Source organism: Aythya fuligula, chromosome 5, assembly GCF_009819795.1.
Source record: "Aythya fuligula isolate bAytFul2 chromosome 5, bAytFul2.pri, whole genome shotgun sequence".
In the NCBI taxonomy this organism is placed as follows: domain Eukaryota; kingdom Metazoa; phylum Chordata; class Aves; order Anseriformes; family Anatidae; genus Aythya; species Aythya fuligula.
The window spans coordinates 37,552,354-37,568,106 of NC_045563.1; the positions used below are offsets into that span (position 1 = coordinate 37,552,354).

The 15,753-nt window shown below is 37.5% G+C and overlaps 1 protein-coding gene across 1 annotated transcript in view; it reads right to left on the minus strand.

Moving 5' to 3' along the window:
* RAD51B (RAD51 paralog B) overlaps positions 1-15,753 on the minus strand; it is a 379,679-nt gene that overhangs the window by 360,883 nt on the left and 3,043 nt on the right. Inside the window, 6 exon segments of the mRNA XM_032188425.1 lie at positions 1,429-1,612; positions 2,656-2,775; positions 7,400-7,536; positions 12,876-12,992; positions 14,631-14,744; positions 15,499-15,592. Coding sequence (XP_032044316.1) covers positions 1,429-1,612; positions 2,656-2,775; positions 7,400-7,536; positions 12,876-12,992; positions 14,631-14,744; positions 15,499-15,582 — 756 coding nt within the window. The 5' untranslated portion in view covers positions 15,583-15,592.

The window sequence follows — 15,753 nt, forward strand, 5'->3', positions numbered from 1 at the left end:
ACTTGCAGATGCATAACACACCACTGCTGGATTTTGCACCTTACACACACACAACATTGCCTAGGGATCTGTGCTCGTGGGAATCCCAATCTCTAGCCAAAGCCTTTCTAGAATATTGCACAGATCTTTAAAAACTTTATTTAAAGGTAAGTCACCTCATGGACCAATTCAAAAAGACAGTTGTGGCCAGGAGCACACATTCTTGGCCAAAATTTCAAAACTCCTTACCAAAGCATTCATAATGAGAAACGAGAAGACAAGCAGCACACCAGCCATCACAAATGCCTTAAGCAAACACATTAGCTTTAACATAATGGAAACCTTTAAACATTCAACCTTTATTTTCTTCTTATGTAGGATGAAATAGAATCATAATTGCATACTACTTAATGCTGTCCAACTCTAAAACCTCTGTAAATAGCAGCCTGTCTGTAAGCTGAAGAGCAGCTTGAGCTGTCAGAGGCTCCAATCCAGCTCAACTTCACCACTTTAATGAAGAGAGAAGGTGAAGAGGGCAGAGGTGTTTAAAGGAGAAGAAAATCAAGAGAACAGTATCTTCCCATAAAACCCGTCTCCTTTTTCAAAGGATTGTATCATATTTTCCTAAAATACAGAAGTGTACATTCTTACTCACACAATTCTTTCCTGACTTTTTATGCACTACAAACATTGCTGGGTGCACTAACTTGGACACTATCTTTTGTACCAGAACTTTAAAGGCATACACACAGGGTTTAATTTTCCCCATAAGGGATCTTTATAAATTACCTGGCAGAAGGAAATCTATTCCTCTTCAGCTAAGTCTGTTAGTTCAACATCTCTAGTGTGTATATTTCAGGTATGATAGCCACCGTGACCTCAGAAGCAAGATCTGACCAGTCTGACTCAAGTTCTTGCCACAGTTTCTCTCTTTCACTTGAGTGATTAGTACTGTACCCACACTATGAAATATTTCCTACAGCTGAGTCTCAATGATGTCCTCTGACTTCTGTTTCTGATACCCCATCATTGATAACAACATGAAGGAACCCCCCCCCCCCCCACATTCATAGAGCTTACATCTTCTAATTCACTTTTTAATTAGTTTCACTCGGTCCCTGCACTTCTGTTCTTCTGCTGTATTTTATGGACAAAACAAAATATGACATTTAACAAAACTGAACGACAAAGCACTGAAAAACAGCTGGAAAGACAATCCTGTAAATCCTCATTTGAAGTCCAGAATAAATATGAAGAAAAAAACACCATAAAAACAAGTGGAACAGTTACTTTTTCCTGGTCTCCAACTGTTTTCCAGATGATATCTGCTTGAATATTTCTGATAAGGTTCTTTTACCTGTTTTTTCATCTCCTTGTCATTTTTGTTCTTCTTGGATTTTCTTACGTGATTCTGTAAAGCAGAAATTTAAGAAAGGAAGAACAACTTACTGGTATCGAGAATTCCTCTGCCAAATACTTTAATAGTGATGCTCCTCTAGCCAAAAAGTTACTTCTCTCTGCCAGATTGCCTTGGAGTTTTGTGTCAAACTCCTTTCTGACAACTGAAGCAACAGAGTCAATTATTATGAGTTTAACCTTCTTTGAAATAATCTCTTCTTCCAAAGACTTAATCCTAAAAAAGCAAAAAACAAAAAGTCACTTATACCTATATATATAATACAACCATTTTATAATCCTGAAATTATTTAAATAAAAGGTTTGCCTCAATAAGGTAAAAGTCAACCCCTCTTTCACCCTCATAGCCCACCCCCACTAACACCTGCATGCATTAAAGAGAACTGGCAAGTAATCTCAGTCTCCAATAGGCCACATAACCGAAGGCAGGCCCCTCCAGAAGAAAGGTTTGGAAGACTAGTTAGCAACATTACACTCCACAAACCCTGAATGGCACAGACAGCAAATTAAGCAGACATTGAGACTGTGCCTTTGCTTACAGTAGCAGCATCCTACTGTCAACATCAAAATCCTTGTGTCTATGTATGCAGGAAGTCAGAGCTCTTTCCATATAGCTCCAAAGATGGTATGCCAAACCTAGCATGTCAATAATATGCTAATAGCTGCTCTTCTCTGATAAAGCTGCAGTAGATAAATTCCACTAATTTAAAATATACAAGAAGATCCTGAAATACAATTTCATTCATCTTCATTACAATGTGTGTTCACAAATTAACATAAAGTACAACACATCAATATTGTCAACAACAGCCTTCAGGATGATGACTCTGAAACAATTCTTCCCTCCCACTGCTGCGGGGGTCCCAGTCGTCCCAGAAACAAATAGAACTCGGGAGGACAAATATCTCCTTTCTGTTTCATGACATATATCTCTTACACTATGGTCTCTCCACAAACCAAGACAAGACCTGTCACACAAATAGTCCCCTTTAAAGGCTTAGAATGACCAGATTATATAGAAATTTTCTATCCCCAACCATAAAACATCAAGTAGATTAGTCACAAACTATGAAATGAAAAAAAACAATGCCAGTCTTCCTGTAGAAATTCTACTTTGTTGGGAACCATGCTGTTACCGACATAAAAATCTTCTAAGAAATGAACTACTCTTCATAAAACTTTAATATAAAATATTATAGGTAATCTAGACAAATTATGGTGTTTTGTTTTTTCCTCCTTTTAAGTTCTGGGAAAGAATACCTCTTCAGTACTCTGTCACAGGTCAGCTCTCGATACAGATGAATGCTACGGGTCATGCAAAATAGCTTTTCATCGGAGTCAAAATAAGTAGGAAATCTGTTTCCTGCTATCTCAACCAACCTATCAAAAAAACAAAAGGCGTTACACTGAAAAAGGAATAATGTGAGGTAATAACACACAAAACATTCACAGAACAAACAAAGCAAATCTCTGAATGATAAGTAGATACCATGTAATAATGGCAATCTTTTTCAAAGGAGAAGCACAATTTAGTACTCAGACTGAAATGCTGGAAGTCAGAACATTTAGATTGGTTTCCCAGTGACGCTAGCCAGAGTCAATGGTACACTTGGGAAAGACATAATATGCCCATACACAAAAAGACAGCACATCTCCAGCAGAAGGAAACTGGAAAGTTTACAGTACTGAATGTTCTTCAGTTACAGTACTGAAAGTTCTTTCAATTTTGTATAATATGTTCAAGTCAACTGCTATTATCCTATTTTAATTATTTATATCTAAGTAATAATTTCATTTAAATAAATGTACTCTTCAACCCAAACCACCTTCCCTTCCACCTTTACTTTGCATTGAAATCAGAAATCAGTTCTTGCGTCAACATAGAAATTCAACAAGATGATAACAAACAGAAGATCCATTACAAGATCCAGCCAACGCAGAAGTCAGACTGCAGAGAACCCCAATTCACCAGCAAACACTTATGCAAGCAGAGCATATACAGCAGGTATACCTGCCAAAGTAAAAACCTTTTCACAGAATCTGTCTTTAAAAAGAAGAACAAGGTCATCTGGATTGGAAATTTCTACATTGAATCCATTCCCATTGTGCTGGTTCCCACTTTGAAAAAAGAGCTTATAAAACCTTAAGAAAATGTACTTTTAGAACATAGCAAAAAATATCAGCATTGTGTCACAAACTGAGGCTGCCTGTTCCGACTACCAGGCAGCTCCAGCAGAATCACAGAATGATTCCAGTTGGAGGAGATCTTAAAGACCACCCAGTTCCAGCCCCCCTGCCATGGGCAGGGACACCTCCCACTAGACCAGGTTGCCCAAAGCCCATCCAGCCTGGCCCCGTGGCCACAACATCCATCCATCCAGATAGCCCAGGTAAAACTGACATACCATAAAATGATACAACTGAACAGTTTAAATGGCAGTTTCGCTGACATATTTAATGTGTGATTTCATGACTAAATATTGCCCACTACCTTTTTAGTAAATTCATGACCCTTCAAAATCTTGAATTACAATTATCAAACATACAAGTGTTTACTACCATGGTTGACTACGGAAATATATCAGATAACTGGTGATAATACACTTTTCTATAAAAAGAAAAAACTCACATTAATGTAAAATTAAACAATTTACTGATGAGAGGTCAACACTTTAAATTGACCTGTACACATAGAATCGAGGACACAAAGGCATACATTTTAGAAATGCTGAATGCCTGCAAATTCTCCTGAAGTCAGTGGAAAGAAGTTCTGTGCGTGTGAACACAAGGCAGCTTTATCTAGGTCCTTGAAAACGGGTCCAATAATTTAATTTTAGAAACTCATAGTTACAATCTGAGCACTGTACATTTCCCTCTCCCACCCCCATGGAGATTTTATTTTTGAGAACAGACATGGAAAGTACTTAATTGTCTCTATTTTAAGCATCCCTATCCCCAGCTCATGTGCTTGAGAAGAACGACATCTGGTGGATGATACCTGGACACACATCTTACTGGTTAGCTTGATGCTGTTTGAACCCCTTTCACTAAAATCCAGAAGGTTAAAAGCCGTTTTAGAAAAACTCTTAAATCATTATTCTTCAGCTTTAACATTTAAGCACAGCGTTGTATTTTAATCTAAATCTGAATAAGCAGTTTCAACACAATACCCTCAATTTCATTCATTTGATGCATTACTTACTACATCAAAGCTTGTCCTGAGCGGCTTCCACGGACAGGATTTTGTCATTACATTTGCACAGTTAATTAATAGGAAGGAATATATATGTCAAAGAAGACCATTACATAAATTGACTTCAAATGACACACCACAATCTTACTAAGATCACAGTATTATTTGTATAGTACGTGCAGGTTCCAAATTCTTTCAGATCGAAATCCCATTTGTCATAAATCCAAAAACTGCACAGAACATGTTCTCTGCACCCAAGGCAGAGGCCCATAGGGTGGAAATACCTCAGTCTTCTCAGCATTAGTTCACAGCAATTTGCACCTCATGTTATTCCACAAGCAATAAATATAGCTGGACAGTAAACAGAATGCATTATTTTCAGAACTTCTAAACAAGCTTGGTATGTTTTCAGTTAATTGGCTAGCTAGAGTTGAACTGAATTCCTAACAAAACTGACAACAACAATTTTAATTTCACGAGTGAGTATGGCCACTCCATCTACTTGTCCCAGCATCCACATTCTAACAATGGACACTGCACTGTTACAGCTTTTTATTCCACAGCAGAAAATATATACATATATCAATTACAGAAAACAGTAGCATATCTTAGAAGACCAGCCTCAATTCTGGTCACTTTTTTTAGCATTGTTATTAAATTGAACTAAGCTGTCATGTCAGAGAATAAGAAATAGCGTATGAAAGTTTATGGAAGCAGAAAGCTCCCTGCCCTGAACTAAGACCTTCCAGGCAGAAGGACCAGAAAAAAACAAGTGCCTTTTAGCAAAACATAAAACTAGCCAATTTTATGTAATAACTTTATAGCAACAGCAAGACATTACAGCCAGTACAACAGCTACAACTTAGCAACTCTCAGCCCTAAGAGGCACCAGATATATCAACATTCTTCCTGGGCTTTCTGATGGAGACTTTTGAGTTTTTCACAAAAACATGGTCAGATAAATGTCTCCGCTGAGTCCTTTAAAATAAATTTCTGGGCAGTGAATATTTGCCCTCTTACCTGAAGTGTCTTCTCCAATAGCTGACTGACCTCATGGTCAAAAAGTTTCTCCATATACAAGCAGCAAACAGCAGCATAAGCAAAGACCCATGTACCTGCACACACCTCTGCCCAACAAACTGCCAAGAGCCCGTTTGCAGCCCCTGGGAACAAGTTACTGACACACATCAGCTCTTGTCACTCTGGGGTCAGGATGTCACTCCCCAGAACAGAGTACGAAGCCCACCCAAACGGCACTGAGCAACCTGTGAAGACCAGGGCATGCTGCTCTATCAAATATAACCTTAACGCACCATCAACACGAAACTGCAACACATTTGAAGTATAAAATACAGCATGCCTGCTGAAGTTATACTGAGCCATCACTTCCAACTGAGCAATTTATTTTCTCATCCTTTGTAATAATGTACTTTTTGCTATGTTTCCTTTCATCTTGCTCTAGTTTCAACAGCTTCATTTCCATGTCCATCTCTTCTCCTTTTCCTCAGCATTCGTTTCTAATCAACAAGTCTTAACTCACCCCTTAGGTCCCACCCTTTTCTGCTATCTACATTCCAATTACCTGGAATAAAAAATAAGCTGAATACAAGAAGGGGACATCATCTGCTTTTGCAAAGCCATTGCTTAAGGCTTTTTTCCTTCTCCTTTTCTATTACACTTCCAGTTCAAACTAATTCAAATTTTTGTGAAATTAACTTGACAGAAGTAGGGTTAGAAGCCCTGCCTTTTCATTCATAATAGATTAAACAAAGCATTTAAACATCCCTGATGTTTATATGATTACACAACGTAAATACATGTGTTTAGATAGTCTAGATTCAGGCCACAAGTGTAACTACTATTTCACTTTAAATCTCTAGATGGCTTTTCTGCCCATTTTTCTACACAAAGATGACTCTTGTACTTCTTGTCATCCCTCTCCAGAGCCCTAATAACTTGAGAACTCACTAATTCTGTAGAATGGTAATGGAGGAATAAACATTTCAAAAACATCAAATTTCTTTGTGATTCAGTAAAGTTGGTAGCTGAGCAGATTAGTGCTACCTCTAATGAAACACTACAGAATGATTTCAACGGTTAAGCAGTTAGCAAGGCAAGAGTGGTAACCTACATGCACATACATGTTTAACTCTCAGCCAGATGCAGGATATGTCTCCTGTCCATTCTGCAGCTGGAAAATATGGTCAGTGCAGAGCTGAGCAGTTTCTCTTGTGTGAGTAAAGCAGATGTTAGGAACACCATAGATATTATAGAGGGAAGGGAATATCATACTGCGTGGCTTGCTATGCACGTAGGGGAGAAGTGAACTTACTGCAGAAGGAAGTGAGAAGCACAGAGGAAGGGCAGGAGGCCCCATGCAGCAGAAGTAGGACAGAAATCTGAAGGAAAACAGCCTGCGTTAGTCCTAGTGTTCACTGAAAACCTCCATGTTCCTTGCACACAAAATGCTGCACCTTTACATCCTCAAAACCTTCTTGCTTACTTCACAAACAAAATTGCAAAGAAAAATTTCAATATAGGACTGTTAAGACCATTTTTAAATTAGAGAGTCATCCATCTTGCCATATCACAACTGGAATCTGCAACATCATGCAAACTAGGAAGGTAAATCATTCAGTTTGGTGATTTTCATCATCTAGGGAATAACTGCATATAATAGATGAATGCTTAATAGCTACCATAGGTATATATGTTATAAATGCTTGATTATTGCTCAGAAATAATTGAAGGCTCTAACATAAAAAGCAGTAGAGAAGTTGGAAGTGTGCATGTCAGAATTTTGCATCTTACCTTTCAGCACTGAACGCAGACTCTGTATCAATGTATACCACAGCCCCATCCAGTCCTCCCATGCTTACAGGTAGAGTAGCCAGCACACTCATCATAATACAAAACTGAGTTTTGCCACAACCTGGAGGGCTTGTTATCTGTAACAAAAAAAAAAAAAAAAGATTAGTAACACGAGCAAGAAATGTCACACTCATTTTACCCTAATTCTACTTTTAACTGATGCCCATCAGCCAGAATGCCTCAACTTCTGCTCCTCTATTTACCAGAGCAGACAGCCACAAAAAGATAGAATATGAAGCCCACAAAGAGCAATTTGTAGTTACTTTTGGATCTGTGCCTTGCTTGTGTCTAACTCATCACCACCAAAGAATAAATAATTGTTCTTCAGATGCAGCATTTGCTTACACTTTCTTTTCTACCTTCCTCTTTCTACTTTGTTGTATCTCATATCTGAGGTCCCCTACTCTTCCCCTCCTCTTACTCCCTAATGGAGCCACAGCCAGTTACCCTGCATCTCCTCCTCTGTGCTACCTTCTAAAATAGAGCAGAATTCAACAATTCCCTGTTGACATTCACATGACATCAAACAACCTTTAAAGCTGCAAAAGAAATCAAAAGCCATTGAGTTCACAGATGTAAGTCATTGCTCAGAAATTATCATTACCTTGGTTACAATCAGGTGTCACCTGGAAATCACAAGGATGATAGCTTAAATCCTGTGAAGTCTGAATGTGCAATATGAACCACACGTATACAAGCAGAGAGACTTTATCCTCCCCAGAGACTACCCTCATGCTACAATGTAATAGGAAGCAAGTTTTAGCTTAGCATACTATATGAAATTTACTTTACAACATGTGTTTTGTCATTGGTGTTAATTCCCTATCACCATATTTTACCATGAACACCATTTAATGATTCAGATCTGCATGCCAATTTTAAGCTTTCACCTGTGCTTACTAAAAGCTTACTGCAGTTAAGCAGTATTCAAAAAGAACATTTGAGTGAAATGTTTCTAGTATGATTTTGATCCAAGACCAAAACCACAAGGATCAAAAGAACACATTGCTTGATGAGATCCCCAGTTTCTGAGAGCAAGACTTTTTTGTACTAGAGATGGCACTAGGCTGTTCTTTATCCACAGCACATTTTAGAGATGGCAAATGAATCCCAGGCCCTGTGTTCAGATAATCATGTGTTCACTAGTACTACAGAGCTTCTAAATAGAATATCACACTGCCACTGCTTCTGGGAAGGGAGATGATGGTGTTTTTAATAATAAGATGGCTGAAAAAAACGTTAATAGAAAGTAGAAGTGAATTTAGGCACTAAAAATTTAAACTGTTCTCATTCCAACCCCAGTAGGGACTAAATAATAATGCAACATAAGCCTGTCCAGGAACTTAAACTACAAAATCAAGCATACCCCTTCAAAATACACAGCACTGCCATAACATTTGTTTGTTTTTTTTTGTTTGTTTGTTTGTTTTTAGGTTGTGTTTTAATTTAAAAAAGAAAAATTCTTACAGCTGACACACAGATCAAATCAAATTGATTTTTGAGCCAAAGTGCACAATAGATTTTAAGCACAAACACTGTTGCACCTCAGTATACAATAACATTGCTATGGTTGCACTTTAAACAGCAGCAGCCTGATGTGGAACAGGAAATTTACAGGGAAATACTGAGGGACTGCATTAGCTACTGTCATGTTCTTTAGTTAAAAGCTCTCTAATCACTTTTGTCTTTAAACAAGGCCTGAAAACCAATCTTATCAGTCAATCCACTTCAAGCTTCCACACAAGGAAAATATTAGATGACTTAAATGATTAGAAGCACACACTACGTTTAGCGATTACGGATCAGGAATTAGTCATATTTATGCAATTATCCATCCTCCATCCATCATACTTAAGTTACAAAATGCTGTACCAACAATAGCTGCCACATTTTAACAAAGACCCAAAGCATATATAACATTTGAAGAAACAATACACATTTCTTAGACTGTAATAGTCAAGGAGTCTCACCAGCTGCTTCTAATTAAAATTTGAAATGAACGAGAGAAGGGCATCAATCCAGTTGCTAAATTAAAATATTTGGACAACTGTGAGGAGACCTCATAAAAACATTTGTAGTTTGAGCCCTGCCTGGGAGGTGCCTTGGAATTTATTCAACATTTATTTCAATGGTTGATGCAGGAGTAAATTCAGCAGAGATGCTGTAAACGTGTCTGAGAATTTATGTATCATGTCAGAGAAAGACAGGGAATATTGCTGTATTAGCTAGTATAAGAAAGCAATCCAGTGGAGGAAGAGAGGATTTCCCTTCCCCAAAACAAGAACAATTCATCTTTTATCAGCATTCCTTTAAAGGGCATTTACATGGAATTTAAAATAATCCACAACGAACACTTTTAGTGAACTATCACATTTTTTTATGGTTACCACTGTTTCAGTGAATGTTTTGATCAATACAATCTTAGTTCAAAAAAACAAAAAACTTAAGTGCCTGTAATGCAATTTGAAATGAACGTCTGCAAAAAGCTTGCTCAGTTTGCTCGACTCTGAATTTGCTTTGAAAATGAGAAGTCTGCCAGACAGAAATGTGAAGACTACAACAGTTTTTAATTTACCTCTGTCTAGTAAAATATACTTTTATTTTTCAATAAGCTATATATTATTTTCTCTGGCTCTTCTGTCGGGTTTGAATCAAGTCACAAGGAGCTAATTCTTCGTCAGCTACCCAGGGATTAAACTCTTCAATATTCACGAAATCATTACTTTAATTTTTCCTCAGAGGAGTTGGCCAAAAGTTCTGACATCTGACCACAAAGTTTCAGTTACGATTTAATTTCCAACTTAAAGCCTAATAGCGGTTTGGGGAAAAATGGTCTGAGACAGTGAAAGGCAAATCAAATCCCTCTGGCACTCAAAAAGCACGCGGCTTTGGCTGTAGAAGATACCAGCAGAACTCGACCCTGTGGCTCATGCATTCAAATTCCAAGTTTCCAACCACCCTCACTGCAGGGTAAAGTAACAGGAAGACAACAATTTAGCCCCACCAGTCAGGAAGTGTTACACACAACACACTTTTCAAGAGAACTTCTCTCAGACTTGGAGCATCTGCCCATTAACAGAACTACCAAAGAGCAATCTGCTGGTCAGCTATGCTCCAGTAAGTTACAAAAGAGAAAATTAGAAAGACTAAGCTCCAAAATTGCTTGAATCTAAACAGAATATAACTGGAAAAGCATTCACAAGCTACTGTACAGCATCAAAACAGTGGCAGACACTTGATAGCATTCTACTAAAATTTCATCTAACGATCACAAAGAAAGGTTGCTGCCAACTTTGAGACTACTTCAGATCTCATGACTTTTGAGAAAACGCCTTTAATAAAGCCTCATTCTGGAGTGACATTAAGTGGAAAAAAAAGTTCTGCAGAGTCATTTGTTCCCTGCCTTTATGGTTGCTCATAATACGTTCCCTAATCACTTTACAGACTTGGCAAAAGAAAATAAAAAGAATTGAAAAGAAAATAAAATGCAATTTATTTATTTATTTAAGACATTGTTCCTAAGTTCACCTTCTAATTTCTGATGTCCACTTAGGTCTCTAAAATATTTCTGATTGACAACACCGATGCATATTCCTTTTTAAACTGGTGTTGACACTGTAACCGTGACCATACTACACATGGAAAGGCTTAGTGCTTGCAGTTCTGGTCCGATTCATGAGATACCTTGTGGAGACGTCAATATTTCAATCACTTAGTGAGATCACATACGCAAGATAACTTGATTAGGAAGGTCTCTGCCTTTTTAATACAAACATGTTAGAATACGAAAAATCCAAATCTTTTGTTCAGAGAAGAACTTTCATATTTTAAAGTGCAAAGGCTATCCTAACACAGCAGTGTTCTTACAATAAATTGGCAACGAAGCTAAGCCTAAATATGAACAAAATACAAATTCTGACACATCAATGTAAATTCTTGGACACAATTTTAAATGTTTTTATGAAGACTTGAATGACGTGTAGTCCGGTACAGCATATACAAAAATAAATACTCGGAACGTTTAAAAAGTAATATCCCCTCGTTACATAAAAGCTTAGAGTTCCCACTAGAGCAGGAACTGTTACAGTTTAAACCCAGTGCTGCTTAAATTCCAATATGTTTGAAGTCTCTATTAGATTCATAAGTGATTTCTATCTGAGATTAAAACCTATTGACTACAAGCTAGTTTGACTACAGGGCATGGAAAAAAAAATATTTTCCTCATTATAACATTTTGCTAACTTCTCACTTCTACTCCTCTACTGTGGCAATTTGCAAGTTGAAATTTGACAAAGAAAAACATTTGGTAAGGATTATTAAAGTGTCTGAGGAAAAAATGGTTTCAATCTGTCTGAATTCAGAGCATGAGACACATATAATATGAATTTTCCACTCATTTCAAGTGCACAGATTAGTTCAGAACTTTACTGTAAGAAGGCAAATATGGCCACATTGCATAAGAACAATGTCCATCTAGCTCTGGATTCTTTCTCTAACAAGGGTCTAAAACAGATGGTTGTGAAATAACATAAGAAGAGGGCACGCACCCATTGATACTCCCTCCAATGCAGACATTTCTCCATTTCCATTTGTGGTTCACAGACTTCTTAAGCCATAGATTGTGCCTTTCTAGTTTTATAATACTCAGTGACTCCTATAAGCATCTATACAAATCCTGTCCTTCCAGATAATAGAAGCTGCACAACCTATTATCACTTTCTGCAAGGCAAAAGAGATTTAAAGTACAAGAAGATGTAGCGCTCCCTTCTTCTGAAAGGAAAATTCCAAGCAAAAAAAAAGTAGTGTTGCATTCAAAAGCCAGAGAGTGACTGTTAATAGCTATACATATGCTATTTGTAGTATTATAATGTATGCACATATAATGCAAGCCTTAATTGCAGCGTCTTTTCAGAAAAGAATGCATTACTTATTTGTTGTAACGATTAGTTATACTTATATATAAAAGCTCTGTAATTTTCATGCCTATCCACTTGATACTTCTGCCCTAGTTGCTCCGCATGCCTTTCTGAAAACCCATGACTTGCTGAAGTCAGAGTGAGTAGTTATTAAAATCAAGACCGACTCCCGATCCAGTACCTTGTGCTCTGATCACTAAACCACACTCCACCTTTCTCCATAAAATCCACGCAATAATCTCCTCTTTTTTTCTGGGCAAATTTTCACTCATTTTTAATAGCAAAATAGGTCACCAAATCTACTTTTCGTTGTTGTTTTCTTACTTAACAGGTTGCAGAAATATACCGAAGTGTAGCCTTTATGAATTAAAAAGCCCACACTTCTAATCCAAAATTTTTGTTCATTGTGTGTTTAATGAACCTAACACAAGGTGGTCAAGCGTGTAAGACTTCTAGGTGTGGTGTGCAACTACAGTAAAGTACATTGGAAAAAAAATTACCTCTGTGAGGGATCCACAGGGCACTCCACCATGCAAGACTTTATCCAAGCTATGCAGTGTGGTGGATAAAAAGGCTGAAGAGGGATTGACAGACCTCCTTACTTTCATTTCATAAGCCTACAAAAGGAGAAAAAAACAACAGAAGATTGAAAAGCGCTTTTTTTTGTTATTGACATAGAAAACTTGTCACATTTGCTTTTGTTAACTTAGACTGACTTAACATTTGCCAATAAGTAAACAATTCCCATCTTCAGTTACAGTCCCCTCTTTTTTCATCACCCTTCCTTGCATTTATATCCCATTTATAGCTCATAGAACAAATTTCAAAGTTCACTGTGTCTCTCTCACCACAATATTAAATAAGGTTTTTATAATGACGTTTCAAAAGTTCTCTCTGTTCCCATTCAATGAGGCTTGCTTTCAACCCATAAAATTCCAGCTTTTACATAAGGGAACACCGTGTTATTAGTGACCAAATGCAGAATATTCACAGTGAAACCTAAAACCAAGAATTCCCTGGCCAACATTCATTACCAGTTTGAAACTACCTGGGTTCAAGGAAAGGTTTGCTAAAGATTCTCAAGTCTTTGAACAAGTCTTGGCTTATCCTTTCCAGTTTTGAGAGGAAGGCAAGTCAAGAAGACAGGTACAGAACTGAAAAGAGTTGGATTTCTAATTCTTCTGCTAACTAGAACTGGTCCAAGATCAGAATTTAGTTCATAAAAATTATTTTCATTTGGGAGACTGAATCAAATCCAAAGAAGAAATAAGAAAATGGAAGTGCTGATCTGGAAGCTCTAAAAGCTGCTTCTGAAAGAAACAAGTCCTCCTTGCACCTTGCAGACCTCTGCTAAAACTAACACATTCCTCAATCACTGAGCATCAGGCATTTGATTTTAAAAGGAACAATGCAAGATGTAAAAGTTGTTGCTCCAGTCACAATTAAAAGTTCCCAGAGGTTTCAGACTCCTGGCCTAACGAGACACTCTTGAAGCCCTGTCACAGCACACTGCTATACCCTAACATGACTAACTGCTTGAGAAAACCTGATTTCTCTAACCTTGAGAGAAACACGGGCATCAGATTTACCCCAGAAATTAAAGGAGATTTTCCTTGGCCTGTTCTAAAGTTCTGTTACCAGGGCTTCCAGTGTCATATTTGGACAGTATTTTCCCTTTATTCATAATTACTTTTACCTATTTTTTGTTTTAAAGGCAAAGATCTTGTCAAACCTTGCTACATCAATCATGATGTTACCTCAGTCACTCTGACCTGAGGTCCATTTGAAATCCAGCATATGCAAAGATTCAATTCATGCTCTTTAAAAACAGCTAACATCTCTGGTTCTTGAAGTGCAGCGCTGTATTGTATGCACTTGCTCATTTGGTCATCTATCATGTCTTAACAGTTCTTGACAATTGCCATTTGATAAACTTCAGTGTCTGCCAAGCTTCTCAGCAAAGATATATTTTAGTCCAAAAACTTGACTGAACAGTGATACATAAGTGATGGGCAAAGGCATGTGCTAGAAATCTACTTAACACACTTCCACCTATCTTCAATTTATTGATTATTATTAACAGTTATCTGTATCAAACTAAAGCCCTCCACAGATTTAAATATTAAAGTATTACCTTGTGCAGTCAAACAGACATCACAAATCGAGATCACTCCATTCCCAGATACAAAGATAAGTGACATCATTTAGCTTTTTCCCCAGACAAAGTATTAAAAAGAGAATCAACACAAACTTACTGTCTGCATTTTGGGAGCACAAGCGAGGCTGACTTGACGAAGAAGTTTTTGCACATTTCTGTAGCTCTGTCCCGTCACTTTCATTAGCTCCAAGAGCGAAAGACACAAAAAGTCCTGAAAGAAGATAAAACAGTTCAGAGACCTAAGGCAGAGATTGAGGCTAGGAACTACCCTAATACAATTTATACACTACTAGCATACATTTCAAAGGCCAGACTTGCCACTTGTGCTGTCTTATGCAGTATTTTGTTACACCTCCTCTACTTTTTTCTGATGCCAGTCAGGCTATACCAAAAGGAACTGTATTCGTATATTAAAGCACAAAGCATCAGGGATTAACAATTCAAGAACTGTGCAAAGAAGTTGCAACATAACACTTCTCTGCCCACAGAAGTCCTCACTACCTGAAAAACATTCAGATTACACTGCATCTTCTAGATAGCAGTCCTACAGCTAGATTCTGTACTTATCATGAACACTACTGAAATATATAAGGCCTCTTGCTGTCTTTAGACAAACATTTGTAACACCTTCAGAATTGATTAGTGAATCAACCCAAATCTGATAGTATAATTTTACAATATAGTCACATGCACTAGATAATGTAGCATATGTGTTTTTTTGTGGAGAGCTCTTAAATGGATGCCTTGCTCCATTCAAGTAGCAGCTGCATGCCTCTGCTGAAATAAAGCACCTCCTGTTTTTTTAGAAGGCAAGATTAAACGTCTTAGTCATTTACCATTTTAAAGCTACATTTTTACAAGGCAGCAGCTAGATGGAGAGTGAAATGCCCACAGAAAATAAAGCTCCATGTAGATTATATTTAAAAGAAATAAATAAATCCCAAGCCATAAAATAACCCTTTCACCTGACAGGTAGTGATCTGATACCGACTCAGCCTTTCGCACAGCTCTTGAGACAGCTTTGCTCTTCTCAGTTTCTTTGCAGCCATACTTCCCAGTCTACAGGGCAAAACAAACAAGTTTTTGAGAATTGCTTGGAACATGGCAATGCAGACAGCTATGCCCTCCCTTTGCCAAAGAACAGGAAGGAAGGTGTGTATAAACATAGGAAGCCTATGCTACGTTATATTACTGCTCAGAAAATAGTTGTGTTGAGTTAC